Source organism: Zootoca vivipara, chromosome 16, assembly GCF_965207765.1.
Source record: "Zootoca vivipara chromosome 16, rZooViv2.hap1.1, whole genome shotgun sequence".
In the NCBI taxonomy this organism is placed as follows: domain Eukaryota; kingdom Metazoa; phylum Chordata; class Lepidosauria; order Squamata; family Lacertidae; genus Zootoca; species Zootoca vivipara.
The window spans coordinates 26,040,915-26,067,688 of record NC_142599.1 but is presented as its reverse complement, the minus strand read 5'-3'; the positions used below and the strand labels follow the sequence as shown (position 1 = coordinate 26,067,688).

General features: G+C 46.8%; 1 protein-coding gene across 2 annotated transcripts; it reads right to left on the bottom strand.

Moving 5' to 3' along the window:
• Nucleotides 1–1,374: 1,374 nt before the first annotated feature.
• Nucleotides 1,375–26,714, bottom strand: ARHGAP30 (Rho GTPase activating protein 30). 2 transcript variants are annotated; one of them, XM_035098681.3, is made up of 12 exons: nucleotides 26,273–26,714; nucleotides 14,475–14,577; nucleotides 13,854–13,995; nucleotides 12,955–13,037; nucleotides 12,610–12,717; nucleotides 12,215–12,342; nucleotides 11,236–11,404; nucleotides 10,634–10,731; nucleotides 9,534–9,611; nucleotides 8,306–8,806; nucleotides 6,993–7,234; nucleotides 1,375–5,354 (listed from the first exon to the last, which is right to left on the bottom strand). In XM_035098681.3, the coding sequence occupies exons 1-12, from the start codon at nucleotides 26,379–26,381 to the stop codon at nucleotides 3,087–3,089; spliced, it is 4,029 nt and encodes a 1,342-aa protein (XP_034954572.2). In that variant the 5' UTR covers nucleotides 26,382–26,714; the 3' UTR covers nucleotides 1,375–3,086. The 2 variants fall into 2 exon arrangements, with proteins under 2 accessions (XP_034954572.2, XP_034954573.1); XM_035098682.3 differs by having other exon boundaries at nucleotides 10,634–10,734; nucleotides 26,273–26,513.
• Between the last annotated feature and the right edge of the window lie 60 nt (nucleotides 26,715–26,774).

The following is a 26,774-nucleotide window of genomic DNA, read 5'->3' as shown; positions in this document are numbered from 1 at the left end:
GCCTTCCCTTCAAAGAGGCTCATGACAGATGAAAGCATTACAAAAATAGAACCCATAGTTGCTGCTCTTCTGTTGGTGACAAAGAGAGCCACTGGGGTCAGGAATCTGTGATGTTAATGCTTCTCCCTAGTGATAGCAGATGGTACTCTTTCCCACCTTCCACCTAGCAGCATGAGATGATGCAAAATGTTGTAACCCTTACAAGCACCCTGCAGAGTAGATCAGTATCGTTACCTGCTTCACACTGTTGTAGACGAGAGGGCTGAGGCAGAATGGCTCGCCTACAACTAACGAGTGAATGGCAGAAGCAAGATCCGAACCAAGAATTTCCTGTTTTGTAGCTCAGGTCTTAGCTGGTACACTGCACCAACTCTACAAAAGTTTAGGCAGAGGGAGGGTGACTTGTGGCAACTTGACTCGAGTCCACTCACTAAACTGCATGACTGGGCAGATTTAAAAGCCCAAATGCAACACCTTCACTTGAGGCCAGCCTCATGCCAGAGTTGTGCCCCAGAAGCAGGTAAAAAATATCAAGACACCTGTTAAAAACACCAGCACAGCAAATTTAAAAATGCATTAGGCTAACCCAAACCTCCACAGTAGATCTAGTAGTAAAGATTCCACTAGATCAAATTGTCTCAAATGTTGAGGTATGGCTTAGGCATCACAAGACCTTGAAGATTTATTGCAAACTTTTTTCATTGGCGTTGATGCGGCTATTTTAAACAATTTCATAAGTGTTAAAAAATATTGATGGCTACTGAAGAATAGCTGAAGAAGCCACGAAGAAAAGCGTTGCTTACCACATCTGACGGAAATCTTTTGGACTCTACCACTAAACCTGCACGGGCAGCACCAAGGTCACACCCACACCATACACTTAATGCACATTTAAAGCATATGGCTTCTCCCAAAGAATCCTGGGAAGTGTAGTTTGTTAAGAGTGCTGAGGATTGTAGTTCTGTGAGGGGTAAGCTACAATCCCCAGGAGTTTTCTGGGAAAAGCCATGTGTGTTAATTGTGCTTTAAATGTATGGTGTGGTGTGGATATGACCTAAGTCTACACTAACCTGCTATGAGGAAGTGCCACCAGTTAGGATTAGACAAACCCCACACACTTTACAGCATTTGAAAATGGGAACAACTCAGTCCTTGTAACACCCCCATTCTCACACCAGTGACCAATCTGCCCCCTTTTCCACACTCCATATACAAACCAGGACAGGTTTTTCTTGGCTGGCATGCTAATCTTGGTACTATTTGGCTATCCACATACATTTCCTCCTATCTTTTTTATACTTCAGTCACCCAATAGGCCGCTTAAACAAGCCGTTCCTAAGCGGGGTCAATAAACAGTTTCACAGACACGATAAGTGTTTTTCAAATGCTCTGCTTTCTGAATTTAATACACACACACCGAGTATAGCCTGCACTTGACATCTGAATATGAAAATGCATTGAGTTAAATACCATTGCTTTTTTTCCTGTGTAAAAGGGAGAATCATGAGGCAAAACATCTGGACTTCTGAGATAAAACGTTACTGATATTAAGCCAGTGAATAAAGTTCATGTAACAGTATTCCTTTGGGCTCTCTACTGGAAAGAGGGACTAACACAGGCATTACAAATCTGGGGCTCTCCTGATATTTCTGGACTACAGTTCCTATCAGCCCCAGCCACCATGTGTCCATTTGCTGGCTGGGGCTGATGGGAGCTGTAGTCCAAAACATCTGGAGGGCCCCAGGTTGGCAAAGGCTGGACTAACAAGCCACCCCTAGTATCAGGATCCAGGATATTCTGTCATCCACAAAGCCCATGTGGGCTAGCTTGTGTCCCCCATATTATGTTCTGCAAATTCTTGAGTGCAGCATCATGGCAGCCACGTACAAATATTCATTAGTACCAACCAAACAGCATGGACATTTATTTTCCAATTCATAGTGGAGAAACACTGTTTTGTTTGGTAACTGTCACCCATTGCTTCTGGGACGTTTGAGAGCCTCTAGGTAACAAACATGATCCCATGTGCATGTCTACGTGCAAAATCCTATGCATTTTATATTACTTAGAAGTAAGTCTCACATTGCTGAGCGGGACTTCCTTCCAAATAAGTTTGTAAAATATTATGACAGCCTCAACCTTCAAGGCAGTGATCTCGCTCAGTATCCTTCCATGTTTAAAGAGAGAGCTAAACAGAAATTTGTCTCTTGCGTCTATAAGTACATTCAGGCCTTCAGGGTAAAAGCCGAGTGGGATGTAGGCTATATAACAGTTCAACTTCGGCCTCATTCACACCATACATTTAAAGCACCATGATACAGTTTTCAACAGCCATGGCTTCCCCCAAATAATCCAGGGGGCTGTATAGTACGTTAAGGGTGGTAGGAGAATCCCCTATTCCCACCCACGGCTAGAGTTCTTACAGTGCTTTTACTGGCATTCCCTCCTCACAGGGTACTCTGGGAATTGTACTGCTGTGAGGGGAATAGAGGCCTCCTAACAGATTTCAGCACCTGTAACAAACTACGTTTCCCATAATTTGTTGGGAGAAGCTATGACTGATTAAAGGGAAGCTTTATATGCAACCATCCAATATGTGTTAATAGTTAAGGGGATGCCTGCCTGCACAGAAGATGCGCACATTTCAGAATGGTACATTTGCAGTATTTTTTTCCTTTTCTCTTACTCATTTCCGTTGCATCAATTTAAGCCTACTCACTCACAATAGCATTTATTCTACATCGCTATCTACCACCCTACCTACCGCACAGGACTCAAATCTGAGCAGCTACCCCAATTTGTAGCACCCACATGACATGCCCTTGCCCTTGGTTGTATCACCCGTGGGTGCGGCTCCTGCAGCTCTTGCTTTCGCAGGCCCTGCTTGTGGACTTCTGGCTGGTCTCTGATTGAAGCAGAGATGATTCTTAGCTAAGGTTAGTTTGTTCCAGCAAGACTCTTCTTCAGTCCTTTGTGTCCTGATTGGGTGGGTGGGGAGGTGCCACATCAGTGCAGAAGTCCAAGGTCACAGCAGCACCAGGCAGCACAGTTGAAGGCCAGATTTGGGAACCGGCTGCCAAAGCAAATCACCTCCGCTCCTGCTGTGCTGCTAAAAGCACCTCTTCCGAGTTGGACGCACGCCGCCCTGCTTTCGTCAAGCTCAGTCTTCTCCTTGGCGGGAGATCCTGAGGAAGGGACAGAGCTTCCAGGTTTGGAGAGAGTTGGCCTTCTGGGATGATGTCAGGCAACGCTGGAGCAAGAAGCGGCTTCCCCGGGACAAGGGCATCTGCGGCTGTGCCTGCGCAGGCCGGGGGTCTCAGGGGCCGCTGCCCCAGAGGCTTCAGGGCGGGCTTGGGGTTCGGGGGAGGCCTCTCTGTTCTGGGAGGGCCATGCAGCCCCTCCATGTCGCCAAAACAGTAGGTCTGCATCCTCCTCACCGGGGACTGGCCCACGTGCCTCTCCTTGGCAAGAGCGACGGCCTCGTCAAACGACATGCTGTTCCCGTTGCGCCAGCTGGCCCATCTCTGCTTCTGGAGGGCAGCCCCACCAGCCTCGCTGAGCAATAGAGGCACCGGAAGTTGCTTTTGGCAGGGCTCACCCTTCCCTTCTTCACCCTTGGTGGTGGTAGTGCTGCTGCTGTGTTTATCCAAACTTTCTAGCAGAGAGCACTTTGTATTAGGGAGGTCATCACTGCTCTTGGGCCAAAGGCTGTATTTGTCCAGTGGGGAGTGCAGTAGCTTTGGGACTGTGTCTCCTCCTCTGCTCTCATAATCTCTGTCATATTTCTCTAAACTCACAGGCATGGAATTCCGCTGCTTTCGCAGGGCCCCTGAATCGCCAAGACAGATACCTGGAGAGGTGGGTAGCTTGGAAGAAGCTGGGGGAGTTTTTACATTTTCCATGCTATCGGGGGTGTTGCAATGTATGTCCAGGCTGGCTGGGCGAAGGGGCCTGCGCAGAGAGCCTTCGTTGGTCCCCTCTTTTATCCCGTTTCTACAGTTCTTTTCTGGGACAGGTGGGCTACACCACATGAGGGAGGCTTCCTTGGTCGGAGATATTGGCATTAAGGACGGAGGGATCTTGGCAAACTGGGGTTTCGGAGGCACGACCGGGAAAGATTTCGCCTGCTGCACTCTGATGGCATGCGAGGTCAACCTCATGGAGACGCTTCCGTCAGAGAGGTCGTGCTTGAGGGCATCGTAGGCTTTCGCTGGCATTGAATGCGGTGGTGTCTGTGGAGGACTTTCTGGGCAGCCCTGCAGAGAAGGGGCCCCAAGCGACGAGGCTTCAGACCCATTGCAATTGTCAGGCGAGGAGCCATCAGGAGGGGATCTCTCAGGTGGAGCACCTGGCTCAAGACTCAACGCAAGCATTGGAGACATCTCGGAAGAAGCGTTTTCAGAGCAATTGTCCAGCAAAGAGGAAAGTGGAGCTCTGTGCAAAGTGGAGACATCCAGGGGTGAAAGAGCTGCTGCTGCCTGAGGATGAAGAGCAGTCTCTCCCCTCTGTAGCTGCTCTGCCTCTTGAAATGGGAACTCATAGTCTGGGTGCCAGTCAGACAATCCATCTACCTCCACGGTAGATCCATCAGCCGCTATGCTGGGGATGCAAGGAGATCTAGCAACCTGCTCAATACCTAATGCATTGTGTCGTTCCTGCTCATTTTCAAGGCTCGGTTGGGCTGCATGGTTTTGATTCTCTTGAACCGAAGATCTTTGCACAGGGTTTTCTGGAACTCCATCGGGGCATTTGGGATGCATCAAGCACCCTGTTCCTAGAAGCAGGTCATCTTCACCTCTGGTGTTTATGCTTTCCATCTGCAACGCTGCCAAGCCTGGATCTACCTGGGTGGTCTCAGATTCAGCCTTCATGAGTGTTTCCAACTGACTGAAATCAGTAGCAGAATCTGGGAAGGCCTGCAACTCTTCTTCAGATGGATTGGCTGAATCTGGATCCAGCTGGGAATCATCTAACCTGAAGTTGTGAACTGGAGGGCCATCCAAGAGAGGCTCCCTGCCAACCTCAAAGAGATGGGAGCTGTCTGGGTCTTCAGGTGAGGGCTGTCCGGCCAGACTGAAGGGCTGATCGTCCAACGTGCTCCTTGGGAGATGGGTGTCATCAAGAGCCTGGTCTTCATCTGGCTGCTGGAAATGCTGTAATTTGCCAGCTAAGGGGCTGAGGTCATCAAAAGCACTCAAGTAGACCTCTTCACTGTCAACCTCCTTAGAAACCTCTTCGCCATCTGAACATCCCACAGCCAGATAATATTGGTCATCTTCCTCTTCCGAGTGCTCGTTCATACACTCCTCAATGGACAGGTAATCTAGTGCTGAAACAGCTGGAAACATCTCCAGCTGGAGGTAGAGAAAGAAAAGAGTTTTAAATAAGGCTCCTCTTTGGTTCAAACACACTCATCTTTCTTGCTTTCGTTTACTCAGTTACCCTTTTAAAAATAATGAATATAGCAAACACACAGAACAACCTCCCTTTCTCCATAGGTTTAGGCACCAGACAGCAAGGCTCTTTGAACTACAACTTCCATCAGCCCCAGGCCTGGGGCTGAAAGGAGCATAAGAAACTGCCTGTTTCTTTATTCATTACATTTCTCTCCTGTCCTCCCTTCCAAAAAAAGCCCAGGGCAGCAAAACCCAAAACCAATACAATTAAAAAGTAAAATAAAAACTTATTTAAAACACGCCATGTGCCCAAATCCAACTATTGGGTTTTAAGGGAATTTATGGATGGAATTTGTATGAGTTTTAATGTGTTTTAGTTTATTCTACTGTGGCTTTAATTTTCTGTATGTTTTAAATTACAGTTGTAAATTTTTAGTTGTAATTTCATTGTTTTTATCTTCTTTGTAAACTGCTTTGAGGTTTTTTTTCTACTATCAAGTGATATATAAATTTTATTAGATGAATGGATAGATAGATAGATAGATAGATAGATAGATAGATAGATAGATGATAGGCAGTTCCAACCCGTTTAAGGAGAGCCCTTCTGGGTCATACTAATGGTCCACTTAGCCCATCACCCTATTCTCACAGCGGCCAACTCGAGGTCTCACTGTGAAGCCTCTGAGCAGGACCCAGGCATAAGAACCCTCTCCCCTCCTGTGGCCTCCAGAAACTGGTATTCAGAAGGGTTGCTGCCTCTGACCCTGGAAGCAAAGCATAGCCATGAATTTTGTCCAATCCTCTTTCCAAGCCATCCAAGTTGGTGGCCATCACTGCCTCCTGCGGGAGGGAGTTCCATAGTTTATGCACTGCCTGAAGAAGTCCTTTGTTTTATCCAGGCATCCCCAAACTGCGGCCCTCCAGATGTTTTGGCCTACAACTCCCATGATCCCTAGCTAAGAGGACCCGTGGTCAGGGATGATGGGAATTGTAGTCCAAAACATCTGGAGGGCCGAAGTTTGGGGATGCCTGGTTTTATCTGTCCTGGGCTTTGCTCACTTTGGATCACCTCTGCTACTGAGCACTCACTTAATGTCTTTTAACACACTTGTGCATTGCCTTTTAAAAAGAGCCCTATCCAATTATATACAAGATTATATGCCAAAAACACACATTTAATATGCATAAAAGGGTCAATCCCCATGCTGCACTTTATTTCTGCAGCATAATTTTATGTTAATGGATCCCCGCCCCCCACAGAGCTCTATGCATTGTTGTGTGTATCTGCTTATAGAATAAATCTTTATTGTCATTGTCCCCTTGCGGGAACAATGAAATTTCTCGGTTGCTGTATCAACTCAATTAAGAAACTCTGCATGAATTAAAATACTAATAAGAACGATACAATACAGAACAATAAACAATGGAGATTGTAGGAGATTCTAGCTCCAAAGGACTCCTTTCTTCCCTCCCTTCCCACCTTGGAATTGCCAAAATGGTCAGGTAGGAGCTGATGTGCAGCTCCTGCTAGGACAGAGACTCAAGGATGGGGTGGAAGAGCACCTGCCTTTTTTTAACTAGGTAAATGGACCTCACCTGCATCCCTCCTCCTATCATCTCATTCATGAACCCACTGCTCATGTCGTCCTCCGTGAGTGGAGAACTGTCCACACCACTGCCTGCAAAATCAGGCACTATGCTGGTGCTCTTCCGGGGCTGGTCTCCATCCATGCTTTCACCCAGCCAGGCATCTTGGCTGTCCAGGAAAGAGAAGGAGTCCTGGACCTCCAAAGACATCTGGTTCTCTTCCGAATCAGACAGGCCTCCTGCCTTTGCATCTGTTTCAATAAGAGGAAGCAAAAGAAGAAGAAGCAAAGAGCAAGTCAGTTCTCCATGACAGGGACTAGCTCCTTGGTGAGCCCCAAGTTCTTTGTAATGCAAGTACTTAGGAAAACTGCAGATGGCGAGTGCAATCTTAGCAAAACAACAACAACAGCACCTCCCTCCCCTGTGAGAGAAAAGGGGGATACTTGCTCTGACCTTAGTTTGCATCACTTAAAAGTAAAGTAAGTTAGTAACAGGTAGGTAGCCGTGTTGGTCTGAGTAAGTTAGTAAGTTAGAACTATTGGGTTGCATCCCATGCTAGTCATATTCAAAGTAGCAATTAGTGGGCATGGTTAACATTTGCCCATTATTATGTGTAGAGCTTAGTTGAATACAATCCATTCTATTTCTTATATACCCATTTTTGCAGATTTATTTGATGAATCAATGAAGATTCATATAGGTAATCAGCTAAGATTCCTCTAGTTGATTAAATACATCACATTTCAGGTGTTCATCTGTACTATTTTGGGAATACCTAACAATTGTAAGTAGGGCCATTTCCCAGGTCAAGAAGGGTGCCACCACTGAAAAGTCCCTCTCACCTGCTGTCATCTGCTTAACTTCTGAAACTGGGGGCACCTGGAGCAGAGCCTCAAAAGGGTGATGTTAAGGAATGGGCAGGTTTCATGCAGGAGAAGATGGTTCTTCATGCAGTTGTGTAATGCGCCAGTGGGCACAAACTGGGGGATCTGGCAGCAGGGCCCAAGTGCCACCAGGAGTAGAGAAGCTCTAGCCTGCAGGCCCATCTTGGCTCAAACCACACTCGCCTGCCTATCAGCTGACACCACTTGTGACAGCTGATCTTCAGCTGATGGGCATAGGTTCAATCCTGCAGGATTCCATGCATACTTTTTTCCGGATTCAGGAAGGGGGCTTGCATAGACCCCTGCCTGGTAAAATGAAGGGGGGGGGGCAGTGAGAAGGATCTGGCCCATGGAGCCAAAAGTAGTTCCACACCCCTGGTCTATACCACCAAGGCAGCTTGTAGGTGGAAGAAATGTTGGGGAGACTGTCTTACTTACATCCAGCGTCTTCCTTGTTTGTGACAGGCACCAGCTTCTCCTCAGTTTCTTTCTGCTTAGAAGGCTCATCTTCTTTGGCCCCAGAGGTCTCAGGAGGGTCCTTCTCCAAGGCACAGTGGCTCAGGGCAGGGCACTCGAGCCCCCGCGTTAGCCGGGACAAACTGAGGTTGGAAGTGATGTGGAACGGGACTGTGACGGAGAAAGGCCCAGAGATGTGGACGCCGGCGCACTTCTCCGCGCGGTTCCGCCCAGTTTTGGGGGATCTCCCTTGAGGGGCCACCCCGACAAGGCTGGACCTGCTGGCTTTCGGGGTGGTGGGCTCCGACTTGGCAGTGGTTTCACCCTCCGACTCGCCTTGTGCTTCTTCAGCCTTGGGCCTCTCCGTATACTCCTCGGACTCCGACAGCAGGAAACTGTTATCGAGAGAAGCCGGGCCATCAAAACTCTCACGGCACAGAGTGAGCTGCTTCTGGGAGATCTTCCTCCCCAGCTGAATGTCATCTGCACCCAAAGGAAGAGAGCTGGATCAAAGAGGGACCCAAAAGACAGGGCCCCATGCCTGGGCCCCAAACCTTTTCCAAGGTTGCCTTCCAGTAGCCTTAATATTGTGATGAATTTGCTATGAGATTACTGTGAATAGGTACGCTGCTGGGTTTTTTTAAAAAATTATTATTATTTATTGATTTGTCAACCAAAGGGCAAACATAACATAAAGAAAGAAAGCAAAGGATCTGAAACTTAAATTGTAAAAGGTCACAGCCTGGAAGGACAAAAGTACAAAGATACGGCACAGCTCCAAACAGATAATTAAGTATTAACTCATAAAAAGATTTCCTTTACAAATAGTAAGGATATATGAAAATAAGAGTATTATCCATCATTATGGAGAATAAAGGTTCTATATAGTATTAAACGAGCTATATGTTTGAATATGCCGATGTGCCTCAATATTTGTTAAAGAAATCACGTCATATGTCCCAAAAAATTGAGTTTTTCCCTTTAGATACTTTTTAGTTTAAGGAGATGCCTTTTCAATAAGGGCAATCTGCCAAACCCTTGAATACCAGCAATCCAAATTATAAGGATTAAAGTCCTTCCAGGAATTGGTGAAACACCCGAGTCCTTCTGTCTCCTCCATCTCTATGTTCCAGGATGAATAGAAGTGGGGCAAAAGGCAGCCGGCCCCTCAGCAGCGATTGTAAACAATCCCAGATATTTCTGCACCTACCATCGCTGGCACATGGCATGGAGCTGAGGGAATCCATGCTTTTGGCCGGCCGTAGACGCATCTTTCCCATTTTGTCATCTGGAACAGAAAGGCAGGATTGAGCCAACCAAATCCGAGCCTCATAAAAAAAACCCTTTTTTCAGTTGAATTTTAATAGTATATATTTTTTCCTTTTGCAGGCAACAAAATAAAAGAAGCAACATCAACACAATGAACCAAAAGAACTGCAAGAGGGATTCATACAAAAAGTGGGTACGCTATTTATCTTTCATAGAATTGTCATTGTATCCCTGCCAATGATTTCAACTGTTTACAGTGGTCTTTTAAATATATTACAAAGTTATTCCAATATTTTAAGAATACTTGATCTTCCTGGTTTCTGATCTTTCCCATCAATCCAAATTTATATTATTGATGTCTGTGAAGAGTCTTGCATGTTGGCAGATGAAATGTAAGATATAAAGTCCCACCACACTGCAAATAAATGTTCAGGTGCAATGTTTTTTATACTGTACCATAGTGCTAAGCTTAAATCTTTTATTGTTGTGTTAACAGAGATTCTAGCAGTCAACATCCAGATAATTCTTTAGAGAAAAAGTTGTCTCATATATCATGGTCCCATATATTTAATAAAGCTCTTTAATAAAGCTCTGGTGGAATCTACAACCAAAGTGGTTCCCAAAGTGGGTGGTTCTGCCCGCTGGAGGCAAAGAGGTGGCAGGGGGACACTAAACGACTAACAGACTCTGAAAAGCTGCTATCACTGTATCACCCATTTTGTTGAATTAATTAAACGTTTTAAATGCATTTTGAATTAAATGTGCAATTAATTATTACTGCTTTGAATTTGGTTGTGTTATTATAGCCCTTCTATTCCGAACAACGGTTTTACAGGGGGTACTGGGGATGAGTGTATAGAACCAAAGGTGCAGTGGCCCAAAACTTTGTGGAAACCATTGATCTTCACTATAATGCAGCACTTGGCGCTTTTGTTGGGGGAAAATGATCAATGACATAGTGACAGAAAGACCCATATGTGGCACACTTAACTCTTAGTCTGCTTGAACAGTTACAGTGAGCTTTAGTGTTAAGCCTTTTACCTTTGTCCTCCGGCTTGTTCAACTTGCGTTTGGCATCATGGCTGGATCGGCCGAGGTTGAAAATTGACTTCCATTTCTTTGCCTTAAGGGATCCTTTTCTTCTGTGAAGAATTGGAATGGGGGTTATAAATTTTGCATGCAGGGCAGTCATCATATCTGGAGCCACTTCCAACGGGATCCTTAGGACTCTCTAAGTCCTCAGAAGTGAGGGCAGAGGGAAGGGGGTTTCCTGTCTGTCTGCAGCTAAAATAAGCATCAAGCAAATCTCTGTGCAGGGATTTACTATTCTCATTCGTGCAAGAAAAACAGCACCAGATAAAATAATCAGGGCTGGGGGCAACTGTGCAGTTTGCTGGGGGATGAAGGGGTTTGGAATGTCTGTGACCAACACTGCACAGTCTGGGGGCAACCCCACCACATAGGTAGGGATGTGCCTTTTTTCTCTGCAGCCCGGCCAGCAAAATGGGCTTCGTGCCCTCCGGTTGTAGTCGCTTTGCAAAATGGGCATCCGATGCCATCCTAACTAGAATCTGGAAATTCTCAGCAGGCAAAATACAGAAGTGAACATGGGAAGGGGAAAGAGAGGGAAGGGAGGTGTGTACTTGTTGTCGTTGAGCTCGATGATGGTGTGGTAGGGTCGCATCTGTGGTGGGCCATCCCCCTGGTTCAGCGCAGCTGGGATATTGCAGGAAAAGGAGTATTTCTCGTCGCTAAAGGTCACCGGTGAGCCCGCAAGGAGAAGGGACTTCCTGAGAGATTCCCGGCTCCCGGCTATAGCAGTAGTGAAGAAAAACAGCATCATCAGGAAATTAAGTGAGCAGAGGAATAAAGCCAGAGAGCTAGTTTAGTGCAGGAGAGACAGTGTGGTACAGTGGTTAAAGAGTATTGGACTAGTACAATCGTACATTGGATCCCAAATGCCATGCAAGTCAAACATCTTGGCTCCCAAACACCGCAAACCTGGAAGTGAGTGTTCCGGTTTACGAAAGTTCTTTGGAACCTGAATGTCCGACGCTGCTTCCGCGGCTTCCAATTGGCTGCAGGAGCTTCCTGCAGCCAATAGGAAGGTGTGCCTTGGTTTCCGAATGTTTTGGAAGTCGAACGGACTTCTGGAACGGATTCTGTTCGACTTCCGAGGTACCACTGTACTGTACTTTGGAGATCAGGGTTTAAATCTCCCCACTCGGCCATGAAGCTCACTGGGTGACCTTGGACCAGTCACTGACTCTCAGCCTAACCTTCCTCACAGGATTGTTGTGGGAATTAAATGAGGGAGAGGAGAACTTTGTACAACAGCTTGAGCTCCTTGTGAAGAAAGTTGGGGGATAAATGCAACAAAGAAACTAAACAAACAAACCATATGCTGTCACCACAACAAAACGAGCCTCTCTCGGGAGGTCTTCAGATTTTGAAAGCTCTTTGGGAAGCTCATTAGGGCTGCTGAAGTGCCCCCCCACCTCCCCTCAAGGCCCGTGTACTGAATGTGTATGGAGGGGTATTGCAATGGAGGGCACCACAAGGAGTTCCAACTCCACTTTTCGATAATTCTATGGTATTCGTCTGTCACACATAAAAACCTACCACAGAGAGGGACATTATTGAAAATCTGATCCACGTGGGTGAGGATAAACTCCACCACAATGGACTGGATGCGGACCTCCATGAAGGCCGCTGTGCCGTTGAAGCCAGACGACTCAATGTCCTTGGACCTGAGAAGAGAGGGAGAGGAGGTGAAGCCTAAGGAGGCTGAGGTGCACAGGTTGGGAGTGGGTGTTGTGGGTCTTGCTGACACTCGTTCGTTGAGCAAGAGTCTCCTGATTGTCAGGCCAGTTTTCTTCCTCCTTGTTCAGAAATCTAGTTTCCCAAATTTGCCTTTGTTTCAGTCCAATTCCCCTTCGCCAGGCCTTAAACAAAGTTGCTGTCAATGATGGTTCACCAAGAACTGAACTTGTTTGATAAAAGCTGCTATGTCTCACCTGAGCAGGTTGGGAGCCCAGACAATGGCCAGGTTCCGTACATGCATGTTGGTCTCGGAGCTGAAAGAGGCCATGTGAACTAGATGCTTCATCAGGAACTCCAAAGTCCTTGTGGTGGACGCAAAGCCAAAACAAAGATTGGGGGGGGGGAGAGAGAAACAGAGTGAGGGTCAACTGAACGAGAAATCACAACCACCAGCATCCATCAATAGCAACTGGACTGTGAAATCTCCTCACCAGTCATACTAGCATTCAGCAATCTACAGGGGGACAAAAATCGGGACACTACTTTTTATGTCGTGAGCTCTCGCACATGTGCGAGGGCTTTTTGGCCCTTGCAGGTACCTGTAGTGGGGCGCTGGGAGTTCCTTCAGCACATCCTTGATCTTTTCCAGCCGGCCCTCTTCCATCTGGATGGCCACAGCATCCTGGGTGAAGTGGGAGAGAGGAAAGAGGTACTCAACTCACCATTTTGTCTGCTCAATTCCACAGCATGCCTCCCACCCTGCCATGCAATACCAAACGTTGAAAGCAGATAATTTTGGATATCGGGTACAGTCATCTGCCAGACCTGAGCCACAGTTGCCATTGCATTGCAGGGGGTTGGACTAGATGAGCCTTTGGGTCCCTTCCAACTCTACAATTTGATGATTCAATTAGAAGCATGCAAATCTATACACAATAAGGGTAGATCCACACCGTATATTTAAAGCACGTCCAATGCACATTGAAAGCACATGGAAACTGCTGTATTGGTGAGCACAACAAAGCAACACTTTATATGTACTGTATTAGGGCAGGGAACAGGGAACCTCACACCCGGGGGCCGAATGCGGCCCTTCAGGACTCTCTTTCTGGCCCTCGGGAATCTCCCCAGGCCACACCTCCTCTCCCAAGCCACATCCCTCACTGGCCCTGCTTTGCCTCCTTCTGCTTGGCTGGAATCTGTCCTTGATCTCTGATAATGACTTACAGGGAGGGAGGGAGGACTAGATGACTCTTGGAGTCCCTTCCAACGCTGTAATTCCATGACTCTTGCTTGAGGCAGAGCTGGGTGGGTGTAGAAACTAGCCTACTGTTCAAAGCTGAAATTTAAACCTGTTGTCCTGCCCACATCTGCCCTTGGCCCCACCCACTATTGGCATATGGCTCTTAGAAGGTTCCGCAGAAGAGAATGTGGCCTTTGGCCTGCCCTAGAGTGAAGGCCCTTAGTGCGAAATATGCCCTGGGTCAGCCATACTCACAGCAAACTTATCATAGAGCTGATAGGTGAGGAGCGGGTTGGGCAGCTCCCTGAAGTAGGCTTTGCAGAGCGAGCTCACGCAGTGGATGTCCTGGAGGTACAAGTTGAGGTCAGGCGAGCCCCGGTCGTTGTCAAATTCCAACCTGCAAAGGGCCAGGAAGGGGAGGAAGGAAAAAGTCAGTGGAATATATAGTAACACCAGAAGATCTGGACTATCGGAAGGGCTGTCACATGGGAGATGGAGCAAGCTTGCTTTCTGCTGCTCCAGAGGGCAGGACCTGAAGCAATGGATTCAAATGACCAGAAAGGAGATCCCGGCTAAATATTAGGAAGAGCTTTCTGATGGCAAGAGCTGTAAGACAATGGATCGGACTCCCTCAGAAGGTGGTAGATTATCCATTGTTGGAGGTTGGATTCTTAAGCTGTGATTCCAGGTAGGCTGCTTTTGGGCAGGGATGTTCCATTTATGGATCACAGCTTACAGCCTTCAGATGATACCCACTGCTCCTCTTCATAAATTTCCAAAAAAAATCCTTTTTTGAAAGCCATCTAAGCTGGCGACTCCAGCACCACATTTTCCGGCAGTGGGTACCACACATGAATAATGCCGGCAGGCTTTTACCTCAGCTTCTGGATGTTCGAGGAACCTCCCGACAGCCGGTAGATCCCATCCACGATTCCGTGCTTCTCCACAAACTCTGTGCAGCTCTTCAGAACCTGAGGAACTGGGAAAGGGTTGAGAGTCAGCCTGGGGAATGGCGGTGCCTCTTGACAGATGGCCGAAATCGCCCTGAAAGGCAGCTTGCTGTTGTTCCCGGGAGGGCTGGCATCATCACCACCCTGCAGGGCTGGCCGTGGGGCCTCCTGGGGTCCACCACCAAAGGGACCTCCATTCTGGACAGCCACAGGGCAGCTCGACACCATACATTTGAAGCACATCCAACACACATCCAAAACACATGACTTTCCCCCAAAGAATTCTGGGCGCTGTTAATGACACTGGGAATTGTAAATCTCTGAGGAGCAACCACAGTTTCCAGAATTCTTTGGGGGAAGTCCATTGCAGGGATAAGTAGCAACAACAAAACCCACGCCCCCTGTCTAAATATTCACCAGTTGATTTGGGTTTACCCACCGGAAATAAGATTGAACAGTTAAAAAAAAAAATCTCCAAATCCCTGACAGAAAGGGTAATACAGTGGAGCCTTGCAAGACGAATTTAATTCGTTCTGTGAGTCAATTCTTTTTGCAAAAAATTCATCTTGCGAATCCCATAGGAATGCATTGAATTTTTTTATTTTTATTTTTTGCCCATAGGAATGCATTAATTGAACTTCAATTCATTCCTATGGGAAACCGCGATTCGCTAGATGAATTTTTCACAAAACGAATTCGTCTTGCGAGGCAACCTCCGATCGCAAAACCCATTCGTCTAGTGAAAAATTCGTCTAGCAGGGCATTCGTCTAGCGAGGTACCACTGTATAGCTAGTGTGGTGCAGTGGTTAGAGTCAAACTAGGACCTGGGAGACCAAGGTTCAAATCCCCATTTGGCCATGAAGCTCACTGGGTGGCCTTTAGCTTATTCACAGTCTCTCAGCCTAACCAACCTCACAGGTTTGTTGTGAGGGTATAAACAGGAAAGAGGCGAACTATGTGTGAGGTGAGAAGCCTGCCTTTTACTGTTTACTGTTGGGACTAATTTATTTTTGCGGCAGGGGGATTTGCAGGCAGGTTGATTTAGTAGATTCAGGGCTGTTTTAAAACACGATTGCAGTTTTGTTTCATGATTTTGTTACCACACTGATTTTATATGATTTTAAACAACATAGCTCCTTTGAGTAGCTGGAAGAAGTGGCCTGTGCATATCTGAAATAGCTCCTTTATGAGGTAGGGAAGGTACCAGTAAACAAACCAACTGAAAAATTAAAAATACAAAACTTGCTTGTGTTTGCTTTTTTATGGGGATCTCGAATGGATCAGAAATCCATTCTAGTTTCAGAGATGGGCAGGCTTGGAGATGCTTGGAACCCAGTTAACATATAATAATAATAATAATAATAATAATAATAATAATAATAATAATAATAATATATTATTCATACCCCGCCCATCTGGCCGGGTTCCCCCAGCCACTCTGGGCAGCTTCCAACAAATTATTAAAATACAGAAATCCATCAAACATTGTCCGCTGGGCCTCTAATGTCAAGATCTACACTTAATAGGGAAACAAAATAGATCTGATGTGCAATGGGCAAGTGTGGAGACATACACACACACACTTTCTCATCAAGGGTAGATGTCTGGGTGGAGTCCCTGGGTGATTTCATTTCCGAAGCAGAGACAGGAAGCAAAATGCACACAGAAGGAGAACTGAAGCTCTCAGCTAAGCAACTGTATAGCAGTTTTTAAGAATGCGCTTCCAAGAAACGACATATTCTAGATGTAAAGAAATGACCTATTCTAGATGCAACCCTTCCCCACTTTTTGCTCCCCTCCTTCTACCTCTGCGTTCAGAGGCGCAGAGAGAATCTGTAGCGGCCTTTGGAGAGAGTGCAGAGGTGGTCAGAGAGTCTTTTTACGGTTTTTTTAAGGGTTGGTTTACACACTGTCCCCAGAACACAACCCTCTTGTAAGCTGCAAGTCAACTGTACTTGCGAGTGAAGGTTATTACTTCATGGGTCTGTCGTCATGGACTTTAGCTCAGGAAAGCTCTTGGAATAATACCTTGATATGTCTTTAAGGTACCACAACAAGGTTCTCAGCAATCCCACAGGGATGTCCAGAGGCTATGCTCCACTGCAAATAGGGCCTTCCCCACTGTTTCCTCCCCAGCAACATGTGCTTAGAAGTGCCCTGCCTCATTCATGCCGTGTTCACACCACTCATTTAAAGCACTACGATGCCACTTTAAACAGCCTCTTTCACTTACCCTCCTCCTTCCCACCTGGGCCAAAGCCATACCATGCATTGAAAGCACTCTGACACCACTATAAACATGTCACATGGCTTTCCCTCCAAAGAATCCTGGGAGCTGTAGTTTGTTCTGACAGTGGTTAGGAGGCCTCTATTCACCTCACAGAGCTATCGCTTTCAAAGCACTTTCCTCACAAGAAATTCTGGAAAAGCCTGGACCTGTGTCTAGAAACATGGCACAAAAGGATGTGTGGATGAGCCCACAGAATTAGCTGCTCAACCCATCCCTAATTTCATGCAGCTAGAGGGCATATGCCTCCAAATCTGTGTGCATGGCACTTTTTGGACTGTTGATAACATGCACCGTTAACCAAAAGAGCCATCTCAATGCACCTTTAACCAAAAGAACAATTATTCTACTGGCTATTAGATCAATGGACGGCAATGCTATTACAAATTCAATGGATACAGCAGACAGGAGGAACAAAAGAACATAAGAAGGGCCTGCAGGATCAGACCCAGGGTCCATCTAGTCCAGCATCCTGTTTTCACAGCGGCAAACCAGATGTCACTAGCAGGACCAGAGCCTAAGCACACACTCCTCTCCTGCCATTTCCAGCTACTGCTTTTCAGAAGCACTACCGTTTTCAATTGTGGAGGCAGAATATCGCCATCATGTCTAGTAGCAATCAGCTGTTTTCTCCTCCATGAACATATCCCATCCTCTTTTAAAGCCATCACCACATCTTTTGGGAACAAATTTAACAGTTTAAGCACTGTGTGAAATCCTTTCTTTTCTCTGTCCTGAATCTTCCAGCATTCCGCTTCCTTGGATGTCCACGAGTTCCAGTGTTATGAGAGAGGGAGGAAAGCTTTCCTCATGCCGTGCAGAATTTTATAAACTTCTATGTCACCTCTTACTCACCCTTTCGCCAAAACTCAAAAGCCCCCAAACGCTGCAACCTTTCCTCATAGGGGAGTTGCTGCAATCAAAAACTTCAGTGTTAGAGACAGAAGGTATGGAGGTTTCTTATTTTCATCTGTGAGATTGCTGCAGGGTTTGAGCTTCCTAGGAATCTACCAGCTCCATCCTGGCAGCTCCACCCGGTTAATGTAACTGGCAAGGACCATCTCAGGTATGCGTGCCTAGAAAAGTGACACCTTGTCTTTGGGAGATCTGCTCCTGCTGATTGTCCCCCCCCCCGATTGCGAAGCAACAGCCCAGGTGTGCCAAAAGCAGCCCTGTCATTAACAGATACCATCTAATTGTGCTCATTACACGCCTCCTATCGCTCTTCCTTGAACGTTTTCCCGGAAAGCGGAGTGGTTGTATAAACCCTGACAGTAGCCCACATGCAACGCCCGGAGGACTGGATTAGAGCATGTCATGACATAAAAAGGGAGCTTGCTCAAGAGCACACCACCCCCGGTGTAAACCCTATCCCGTCCTTCTGCTAGAGAGGGCCTGCAGGAGCCTGGGAGAACAAGAGCAGGGGTCTGCTTCTCCCGTACGGACAGTAGCTGCTCCCCCGAAGCTTTTGTGCAAACATGCCTTGCTTTACAGAGGTGATATAAATGTTGGGTGCTGGGTGGGAGAGATGAGCTGTATTCAACTACGGTTGCCACCTGTTTTATGTGCCCTGCTCCTCTGCCTTTAACAGCAGTGCAGAGACTTAGCAAGTGAAGCTTTTTTCTTGGTATGGAGATCAAATGATGGAAAGGCCTCGCGTGAATTTGGGCATGCCCAGAGGCAGTAAAATTATGGCGTACAATTGTTGTATACCAGTTATTATGCTGCTCACTGCCTTGGGCTCTGCTGAGAGGGAGGGCGGTATGTTAATGTGTAGATAATAACAATACTAATACTAATAGGCAGTGGGAAGATGCACAAAGGGAAGGGCCACAGCTCAGCGGTTGAACACCTGCTTTAAGTACAACCTGTGCCAGGTCCAATCTCTGGCATGTCCAAGCAAGGCTGGGAAAAGGCTCCCTGTCTGAAACTCTGGAGAGCCGCTGCCAGTCAGTGTAGACAGCACTGAGTTGCATGGACCAGTGGTCTGACTCAGAATCCCATGTCCCACAACACTCCTCAGATGAAAACAGGGACATATTCTGCATCAGTGTCTCTTCCCTGAACCTCCTCCTCAGAGGATGGGTCAGGGATGCAGACGCAGCAGCCATAACAGCTGCTCCTCAGCGCCCACTAATGCCTCCGGCCCTGCCCACCACAAACATGAGGCCCCTGGGACTTTCCATACAAAGGGCTGAAAGTTCCCTGCAAATTTCTCTTGGGCTGAAAAACACACTCATACCTTCTGCATTGGAGACTGAAGCTCCCTGCAGAGAAGTAACTACAAAGCATCCAGGACGGACTTGGGTGGTTTAGGGGACCATTTGGCCTGGCTGAGCACGCAGCTGATGCCTTACTGATATTTAACTGAATGTTTTACTGATAGCTTCTCATTTTTACTTACGTTTATCTTTGTATTTTTTGTTTCAAATGATGCATATGCATTTTCCTTTTTCTTGTTCTAATTATCTTACTGCGTTTTGTGCTTAGGGAGCTTGCATATTAAATGGGTACATAAATATTAGGCAAGGATTGCCTAACTTTTCTCTTTGGAAAGGTTACAGCATTTTGGTATGTGTGTTCAACAGATAACCTTTGCCTTTGCCCGTCCTTTTGAGGCACTTGCTGTCTAGTTTTCCTATAGTTTACAGTTTCAACTAGAGACCTCAACCTCAACCGTTTCCAAGTTTTCTTCCACCTAAGCCCTGGGAATGTATGCAGGCATTTAGGGTTAGACTACAGGCATCCCCAAACTGCGGCCCTCCAGATGTTTTGGCCTACAACTCCCATGATCCCTAGCTAACCGGACCAGTGGTCGGGGAAGATGGGAATTGTAGTCCAAAACATCTGGAGGGCCGAAGTTTGGGGATGCCTGGACTAGGTAGGACCTGGGAGAGACCGGGGTGGAAATACCCACTCAGCTTTGAAGCTCACTGGGTGACCTTGGCCCAGTCACTGCCTCTCAGCTTGACCTACCTCACAGGGTTGTTGTGGGAATGAAATGAGGAGGGGAAGAACAATATAAAAGCCGTAAGGATATAATAAGAGCCTACTGGATCAGGCCAAAGGGCTGGATCTAGACCAGCATCCTGTTCCCACAGTGGCCAGCAGGAAGCCTGAGAGAAATTTGCAAGCAGGACCCAAGCACATGAGCCTTCTCCCCTCCTGTGGTTTCCAGCAACTGGCCTTAAAAAGCATTGCTGCCTCCAACTGTGCAGGCAGAGCCGAGCCATTGTGGCTAATAGCCATCGATAGCCCTCTCCTCCATTAATTTGCCTGCTCCTCTTTTAAACCATCAAAGTTGGTAGCCATCACTGTATGAGCTCTTTGGGGGAAAGGTGGAATATCAATGCAATCAGAGCCGTCTTTCCCATTGGGTTTACTGGCGCGTTGCACCAGGGTGCCGGCCTCTCAGGGGCGCCCTAGCAAGTGGGGGAGCAGCGCGGCTTTGCCAGCGGCCTCCCCTTTCCCTTCTGCACACCCGCCAGCTGTGCCCTGCCAACTATATGGCTGGCGGGCATGCAGCTTCCTTCCCAAGCTCCCGCGGGAGGAGATCGATCCCTGCAGAGGCTTGGTTGACAACTCTGGGAAACGGAGGGTGAGGCACCAGAGGGATCTCTGCACCACAGCGCCGGATATGCTTAAGACGGCCCTGAATGCAATAAATAAATAATGATAATGATAGTACTACTAATAGTATTAAGTAGCAGCCTCCGGCATGCTCTGCCACTGTTGCTTGTTGTGTCTTCTCTCGCTTGCTCAAGCACCTAATTGATGCAATCGCCAAAATTGGACCAGCAAAACAAGGAAGTTGCACGGGCCGCCTCCCTTCCCCTCCCCTCCTCTTGCAAATTCAAACAAGAACACCAGAACACCGCTTGCTCCCCACAGCTCACTTCCTGTGTGTCTCATACCCTACCAGCCCCTGATCTGACAGCTCACAGATCTCAGAAGCATGAGAGAGAGAGAGAGAGAGAGAGAGGGGGGGGACTCGAGTGGAGTTTTCCACTGGGTCTTTGCTTCTTTGCTGCCTCTTGCTTCTAAAACCTCATGCCAGGTGATGCAATAGAGACCCCAGGGTGGGTTGTTTTTTTTACCTGCCAGGTGAATGATGCCTGCCCTGTTTTAGATGAGATTGCCCTCCGTCTGAAGGAACAGGTGTCTATACCCCTTTACCCATTTTACACACTGGAGGTACAGATTGTCTCTTCGGTATGGAGACCCTTTTGCCATAGCTCAGTAGGTAGCGCATATGTTTTGCACGCAGAAGGCCCCAGGTTCAATCCCCGGCACCTCCAAGTAGGGCTGGGAATGTCCGCTGCCTGGAGAGCTGCTGCCAGTCTGTGCAAGCAACACCGAGCTAGGTGGACCAAGCGCTTAGAGAAAAGACAAGCGAGAGGCGACAAGACAGCGGTTTATAAAATGACACCTGGCATGGAGAAAGTGGATACAGAAAAGATTTTCTCATGACACTCGGTCCAGTATACATGAAGGAGCGTCTCCACCTCCATCATTTTGCCCGGACACTGAGGTCCAGCACTGTGGGCCTTCTGGCGGTTCCCTCATTGCGAGAAGCCAAGTTGCAGGGAACTAGGCAGAGGGCCTTATCAGTGGTGGCGCCTGCCCTGTGGAACGCCCTCCCAACAGATGTCAAAGAGGAAAACAACTACCAGACTTTTAGAAGACATCTGAAGGCAGCCCTGTTCAGGGAGGCTTTTAATGTTTAATAGATTATTGTGTTTTATTTTTCTGTTGGAAGCCGCCCAGAGTGGCTGGGGAAACCCAGCCAGATGGGCGGGGTATAAATAAATTATTATTATTATTATTATTATTATTATTATTATTATTATTATTATTACTAGAGCCTGTGGACATCCAAGGAAGCAGAATGTTGGAAGAATCAGAGAAAAGAAAGTACCGTATTTTTCAGTGTATAAGACTATATTTCCACCCTATTTTTTCAAGTTTCAAACTGGGGGTCATCTTATACACGGATAGTGCACATGGGGGAGTCCCCCAAAATAGGGGTCGTGTTATACACGGAAAAATACGCTACTTCTTCACACTTGCCCCCACAGGAGGCAGTGATGACCACCAATTCAGGTGGATTTAAGAGAGGATTAGAAAAACACACACATAGAAAATGGCCATTAATGGCTACTAGCACAGATGTCTGTGCTGTGCCTCCACGGTCACAGGCAGTAATGCTTCTGAAGACCAGTCGCTGGAAACCACAGGAGGGGAGAGGGCACATGTGGTCAGATCCTACTTACTGGTTTCTCACAGGTATCTGGTTGGCCAATGTGAGAACCAAACCCTGAGACTAGATGGGCCATTGGCTTGACCCAACAGGTTCTTATGCTCTGAATCAGTTAGTATAAGGGCTTATCCACACTTAACCTTTGCTCTGCACTTCCCAGGCACAGGGCTGTGTTTAAAAGTTCCATGTCTGAGCGTTCCCAGCCCCCCCTGCCCCAAACCTTCCCTGTGAAAACCCGCTCTTTAGCTCTCAATCAGAGCAAACATTCATTTGGGTTTTCTATGGCTTGCCATTTCCTCTGATTGAGCTTTAAAGAGCAAGTTTGCAAAAGGAAGGCTCCGGGGCAAAATAGAAAATGCTTGGCCCTAGAATCTTTAAGCGTGAATCATGCCTGAAAAAGAGTGGAAGAACATTTTCATGTTTAAAATAATTTATTCTTTAAAAAAAATCCTGAAGCCTTTCTCTTAGGAATTCTAGGTGCTGAAATCCCAATGGAGCAGAAAAGATTATTTATGTATGCGACCACAGCTGCGCAGATGTTATTGGCCCAAAGATGGAAAGAAGTCCTGACCAGCGAAGAGTGGCAGATTAAATTGCTGGATTATGCTGAAATGGCAAAAATGACCGTAAGAACCAGAAATCAGGAAGACCAGAATTTTTAATAAGGAACGGGGGGAATTTATAATTTATCTGAAGAATCATCGTAAACAGTTAAAATCGTTAGTAGGATTGGAATGACACCTGTAGTTTCATGGTGAATTTTGGATATAATGGAGAGGAAAAGGATTTGGATTATCATAAAAGATGCAGGAGGAAATGACTAACAATAGGACCCACAAAGGGGAGGAGGGAAGTCCAGGAGATTCTATGGAATCTTGATTTTATGATGTACGTTGGATATGTGAGTGTAAAAAGTTAATTTGAAAAACAAAATAAATAAACTTATATATAGAAAAGAAAAGAATGGAGGAAAGGTAAGTGTGGATAAACCCCAATACTGTTTCCTATATTGCCCATCTTAGGCTGGTATGCCAGCTACAACCCTAACATGGGCAGAGGTAGGCTCCAGGCTCCAGTAACTTCCAGATTAGAGTACTGTGAGGAATTACAGACTGTTCAGATACAATACTAACTTCAGTTCAGAATATAGCTTCCTAGGTTGCTGACCAGGCCTGGATATTATGATCCTATTATGCTAGGGAATATCCTCCAGCATTTCACTGATGGAAATAGGGACGTCCTATTCCACAATGGGTGGCGCTGTGGGTTAAACCACAGAGCCTCGGGCTTGCCGATCAGAAGGTCGGCGGTTCGAATCCCCGTGACGGGGTGAGTTCCCATTGCTCGGTCCCAGCTCCTGCCAACCTAGCAGTTCAAAAGCACGTCAAAGTGCAAGTAGATAAATAGCTACCGCTACAGCGGGAAGGTAAATGGCGTTTCCATGCGCTGCTCTGGTTCGCCAGAAGCGGCTTAGTCATCCTGGCCACATGACCTGGAAGCTCAGCCAATAACGCGAGATGAGCGCCGCAACCCCAGAGTCGGTCACAACTGGACCTAATGGTCAGGGGTCCCTTTACCTTTATTCCACAATAACAATAATTTTATTATGTACCGTACTTTTCCATGTATGGTTTTTTACTCTAAAATAATGTTCAAAATCTGGGCTCATCTTATACACAGATAATATCTCCCTCCATTTTCTTAAATCGGAGTCCCTCAAAATAGGGGGCGTCTTATACATGGGGGCGTCTTATAGACAGAAAAATACGGTATATCTCACCCATCCGACTAGGTTGCACTCTGGGCAGCTTCCAACATAAATAAAAACATAATAAAACATTAAATATTTTTTAAAACCTGAATTATGGTGCTGGAGGAGACTCTTGAGAGTCCCATGGACTGCAAGAAGATCAAACCTATCCATTCTTAAGGAAATCAGCCCTGAGTGCTCCCTGGAAGGACAGATCGTGAAGCTGAGGCTCCAATACTTTGGCCACTTCATGAGAAGAGAAGAATCCTTGGAAAAGACCCTGATGTTGGGAAAGATTGAGGGCACTAGGAGAAGGGGACGACAGAGGACAAGATGGTTGGACAGTGTTCTTGAAGCTACGAACATGAGTTTGACCAAACCGCGGGAGGCAGTGCAAGACAGGAGTGCCTGGCGTGCTATGGTCCATGGGGTCACGAAGAGTCGGACACGACTAAACGACTAAACAACAACAACATACAGGGCTGCCTTCAGATGTCTTCTCAAAGTTGTATCTCCTTGACTCAGGGTTCACATAACTCCATACTCTCCAATGAAAATAGGGACGTCCTACCATACCCGCCAACATTTCTCCGATGAAAATAGGGACAGCCTTGGGAAAAGTGGGAACGTTCTGGGATCACATCCGAAACAGGGACGGCTTCTGTAAATCCGGGACTGTCCCTGGAAAATAGGGATACTTGGGGGGTCTGCTAGTGCCGGGCCAGCTGCTCTGGCTCCTGGTCTGCTTCTGGGATCAATTCAAAATGCTGGCTCTGAGCTTTAAAAGTCCTTCACACCTTGGGACCAGGATACCTGAAGGACAGTCCATCTCTTCCCGTGCCTGCCTATGCACTGAGACAGAAGTGTGCAATTTCTACACCATGAGCCATTCTTGGCCCACCAGCCCACCCCATTTGGCTCACCAGGCCATTCTAGGTAGGAAGATGTATTGTTCAACCTTCTATCTTTAGGCACCAAGTTAAAACATTTGTATCTGCTTTTAGCGAACGAGGATGTTGAGATTAGCATGGCCGTTCATTCTTACTATCTGAAAATGCTTCAAACACCCTTTGTTTTATACTATTTAGTTTTACATTTATGCTGATCCTTTAAAAAAAAAATAATCTGATGTTTTATTATAGTAACATTTTAGAAGCTGATCTGTGATTTCTTTTCTGAGGGAGAGGGGGGAATTAGAAGGCCAGGGCACATAGGTGCCAACTCCCTGAGGCCCTGGGTGCCCGAGTACCCACAAAATTCCCCTTGAAGGTGCCGGACACCCACAACTTTAAGTGCCAGGGCCATGCACGCTGCATGGCACCCATGGCCCCGGGCACCCACAGTCATGAGGCCAAGCTGGCACTCCTGCCAGGGCACAAATATTATAGATAAATAATACATATATATATTAAAAAAAGGAAAACTGGGCACAAAATCATGCTGGGTGGTACTCCCCCCCTCCTCTTGGTACTGCTTTGGGGGGTTTTGTGTGTGTTGCTGATGGACCAGGAGACAGATACCCATGGCAGTCTCCTATGTGGGCTCCCACAAATCCATGATACCCCACCAAGTTTGGAATACACTCCCCAAGGAGGTGCTGATTGCAATCTTTTTGGTGCCAGAAGATTAAGATGTTTTTAATTTGACCAGGTGTTTTAAATTGGTTAGGTACATAGTGAGCCAAGCTCCTAGTTCATCTATTTCAGCAGTGTCTCTCCAGGGTTTTGGAAGGGGGGGGACACCCCATCCTGCCTGGAAATGCCAGGAATTGAACCAGAGTCCTTCTGCGTGCAAAGCAGATGCTGTATCTCTGGGTTAAGCTTTTCCCCAGGTTTAATGGCCTCTGTTATTAATAGTTTTGTAGCCTCTCAGGTGCTTGCATAATGGATAATATAATATAATATAATATAATATAATATAATATAATATAATATAATATAATATAATATAATATATACAGTAATATAATATTGTCACCTTTGACTCCTTAGGGGAAAAATAAATAAATTTACAATATATATTATAATATTATGCCATCATGCATTGTCCTGGAATCTATTGGATGAAGGGTGGTTTTGAAAATGTTTCAAATAAATAAAAACAATCAAGTTTTTGTTTTGTTTTGGAGGTGTCAATGTCACAGTCAATGTTACTCATTTGCAATTTCAATAACTTCCAAAAAGCTTTTACAAAGCACTTTGTTAAAGTTCTCGATGCCTCTGTGGTGCTTGGAGCCAGCCAGGAAGGAGATGGCAGGACCCCTTTAGATGCCCAGCCCAAGCCCATTGTTGAAGCCGAATAAGGTGTTCTGAGCCATCCTTGAGGCGCAGGACCCCTTTTCTCAAACCATTTCCTACTGGGGGCAATGGATGCCGGAGGCTACCAGGCAAAGACATTTCCGGCCTCCGAAAAGACAAATCACTTACCATCCCGGCCAGATAACTGCAGATGCTCTATTAGGTCACACCCAAAGACCCGATCCTTGGCCTGTCCCTTCCGCTTCACCTTCTGCCGGGCTTTCATGGCGAGCGACATGTGTGTCGAGGCGGGTGAGCTCTCAGCCTTCAGTGGCCCTCGTCTCCTTCTGCCCCCAAGGCCACTGGGGGCTCATTGGGCCCCCAGCCCTCTCTCTGCAGAAGCTGTTCAAAAACCCTCCAATGCCGTGGAGACCTTCTGTTTCCTTAAACCCATGGCTGCTCCCTGGGCCATCAGCTCTCCGTGACGAAATGGCTCTAGGCTATCCGGAGGCTGATGCGCTCCAATATTTTTTCCAGGTTCTGCGCGGAGAGGTACTCCTTGGCCAGCGTTGCTGCAATGAAAAGTGTGGTCTTGGTGCGGGGGGGACACGGGCGGGACTGCTGAGGCCCAGGGCCCGAAGTGAAGTGTGTGGGGATGAGAATTGCTACGCTTCTGTTCTCACCCAGAGCC

Excerpts from the sequence above, each read along its gene's own strand:
- ARHGAP30 (XM_035098682.3), bottom strand. The coding sequence starts at position 26,381 with ATGTCGCTCGCCATGAAAGCCCGGCAGAAGGTGAAGCGGAAGGGACAG. Across the intron at positions 10,735-11,235 it reads ATCGAGCTCAACGACAACAA|AAGAAAAGGATCCCTTAAGG; the intron begins GTACACACCTCC and ends AATTCTTCACAG. Across the intron at positions 7,235-8,305 it reads AAACAAGGAAGACGCTGGAT|ATGCAAAGGCAGGAGGCCTG; the intron begins GTAAGTAAGACA and ends TTATTGAAACAG.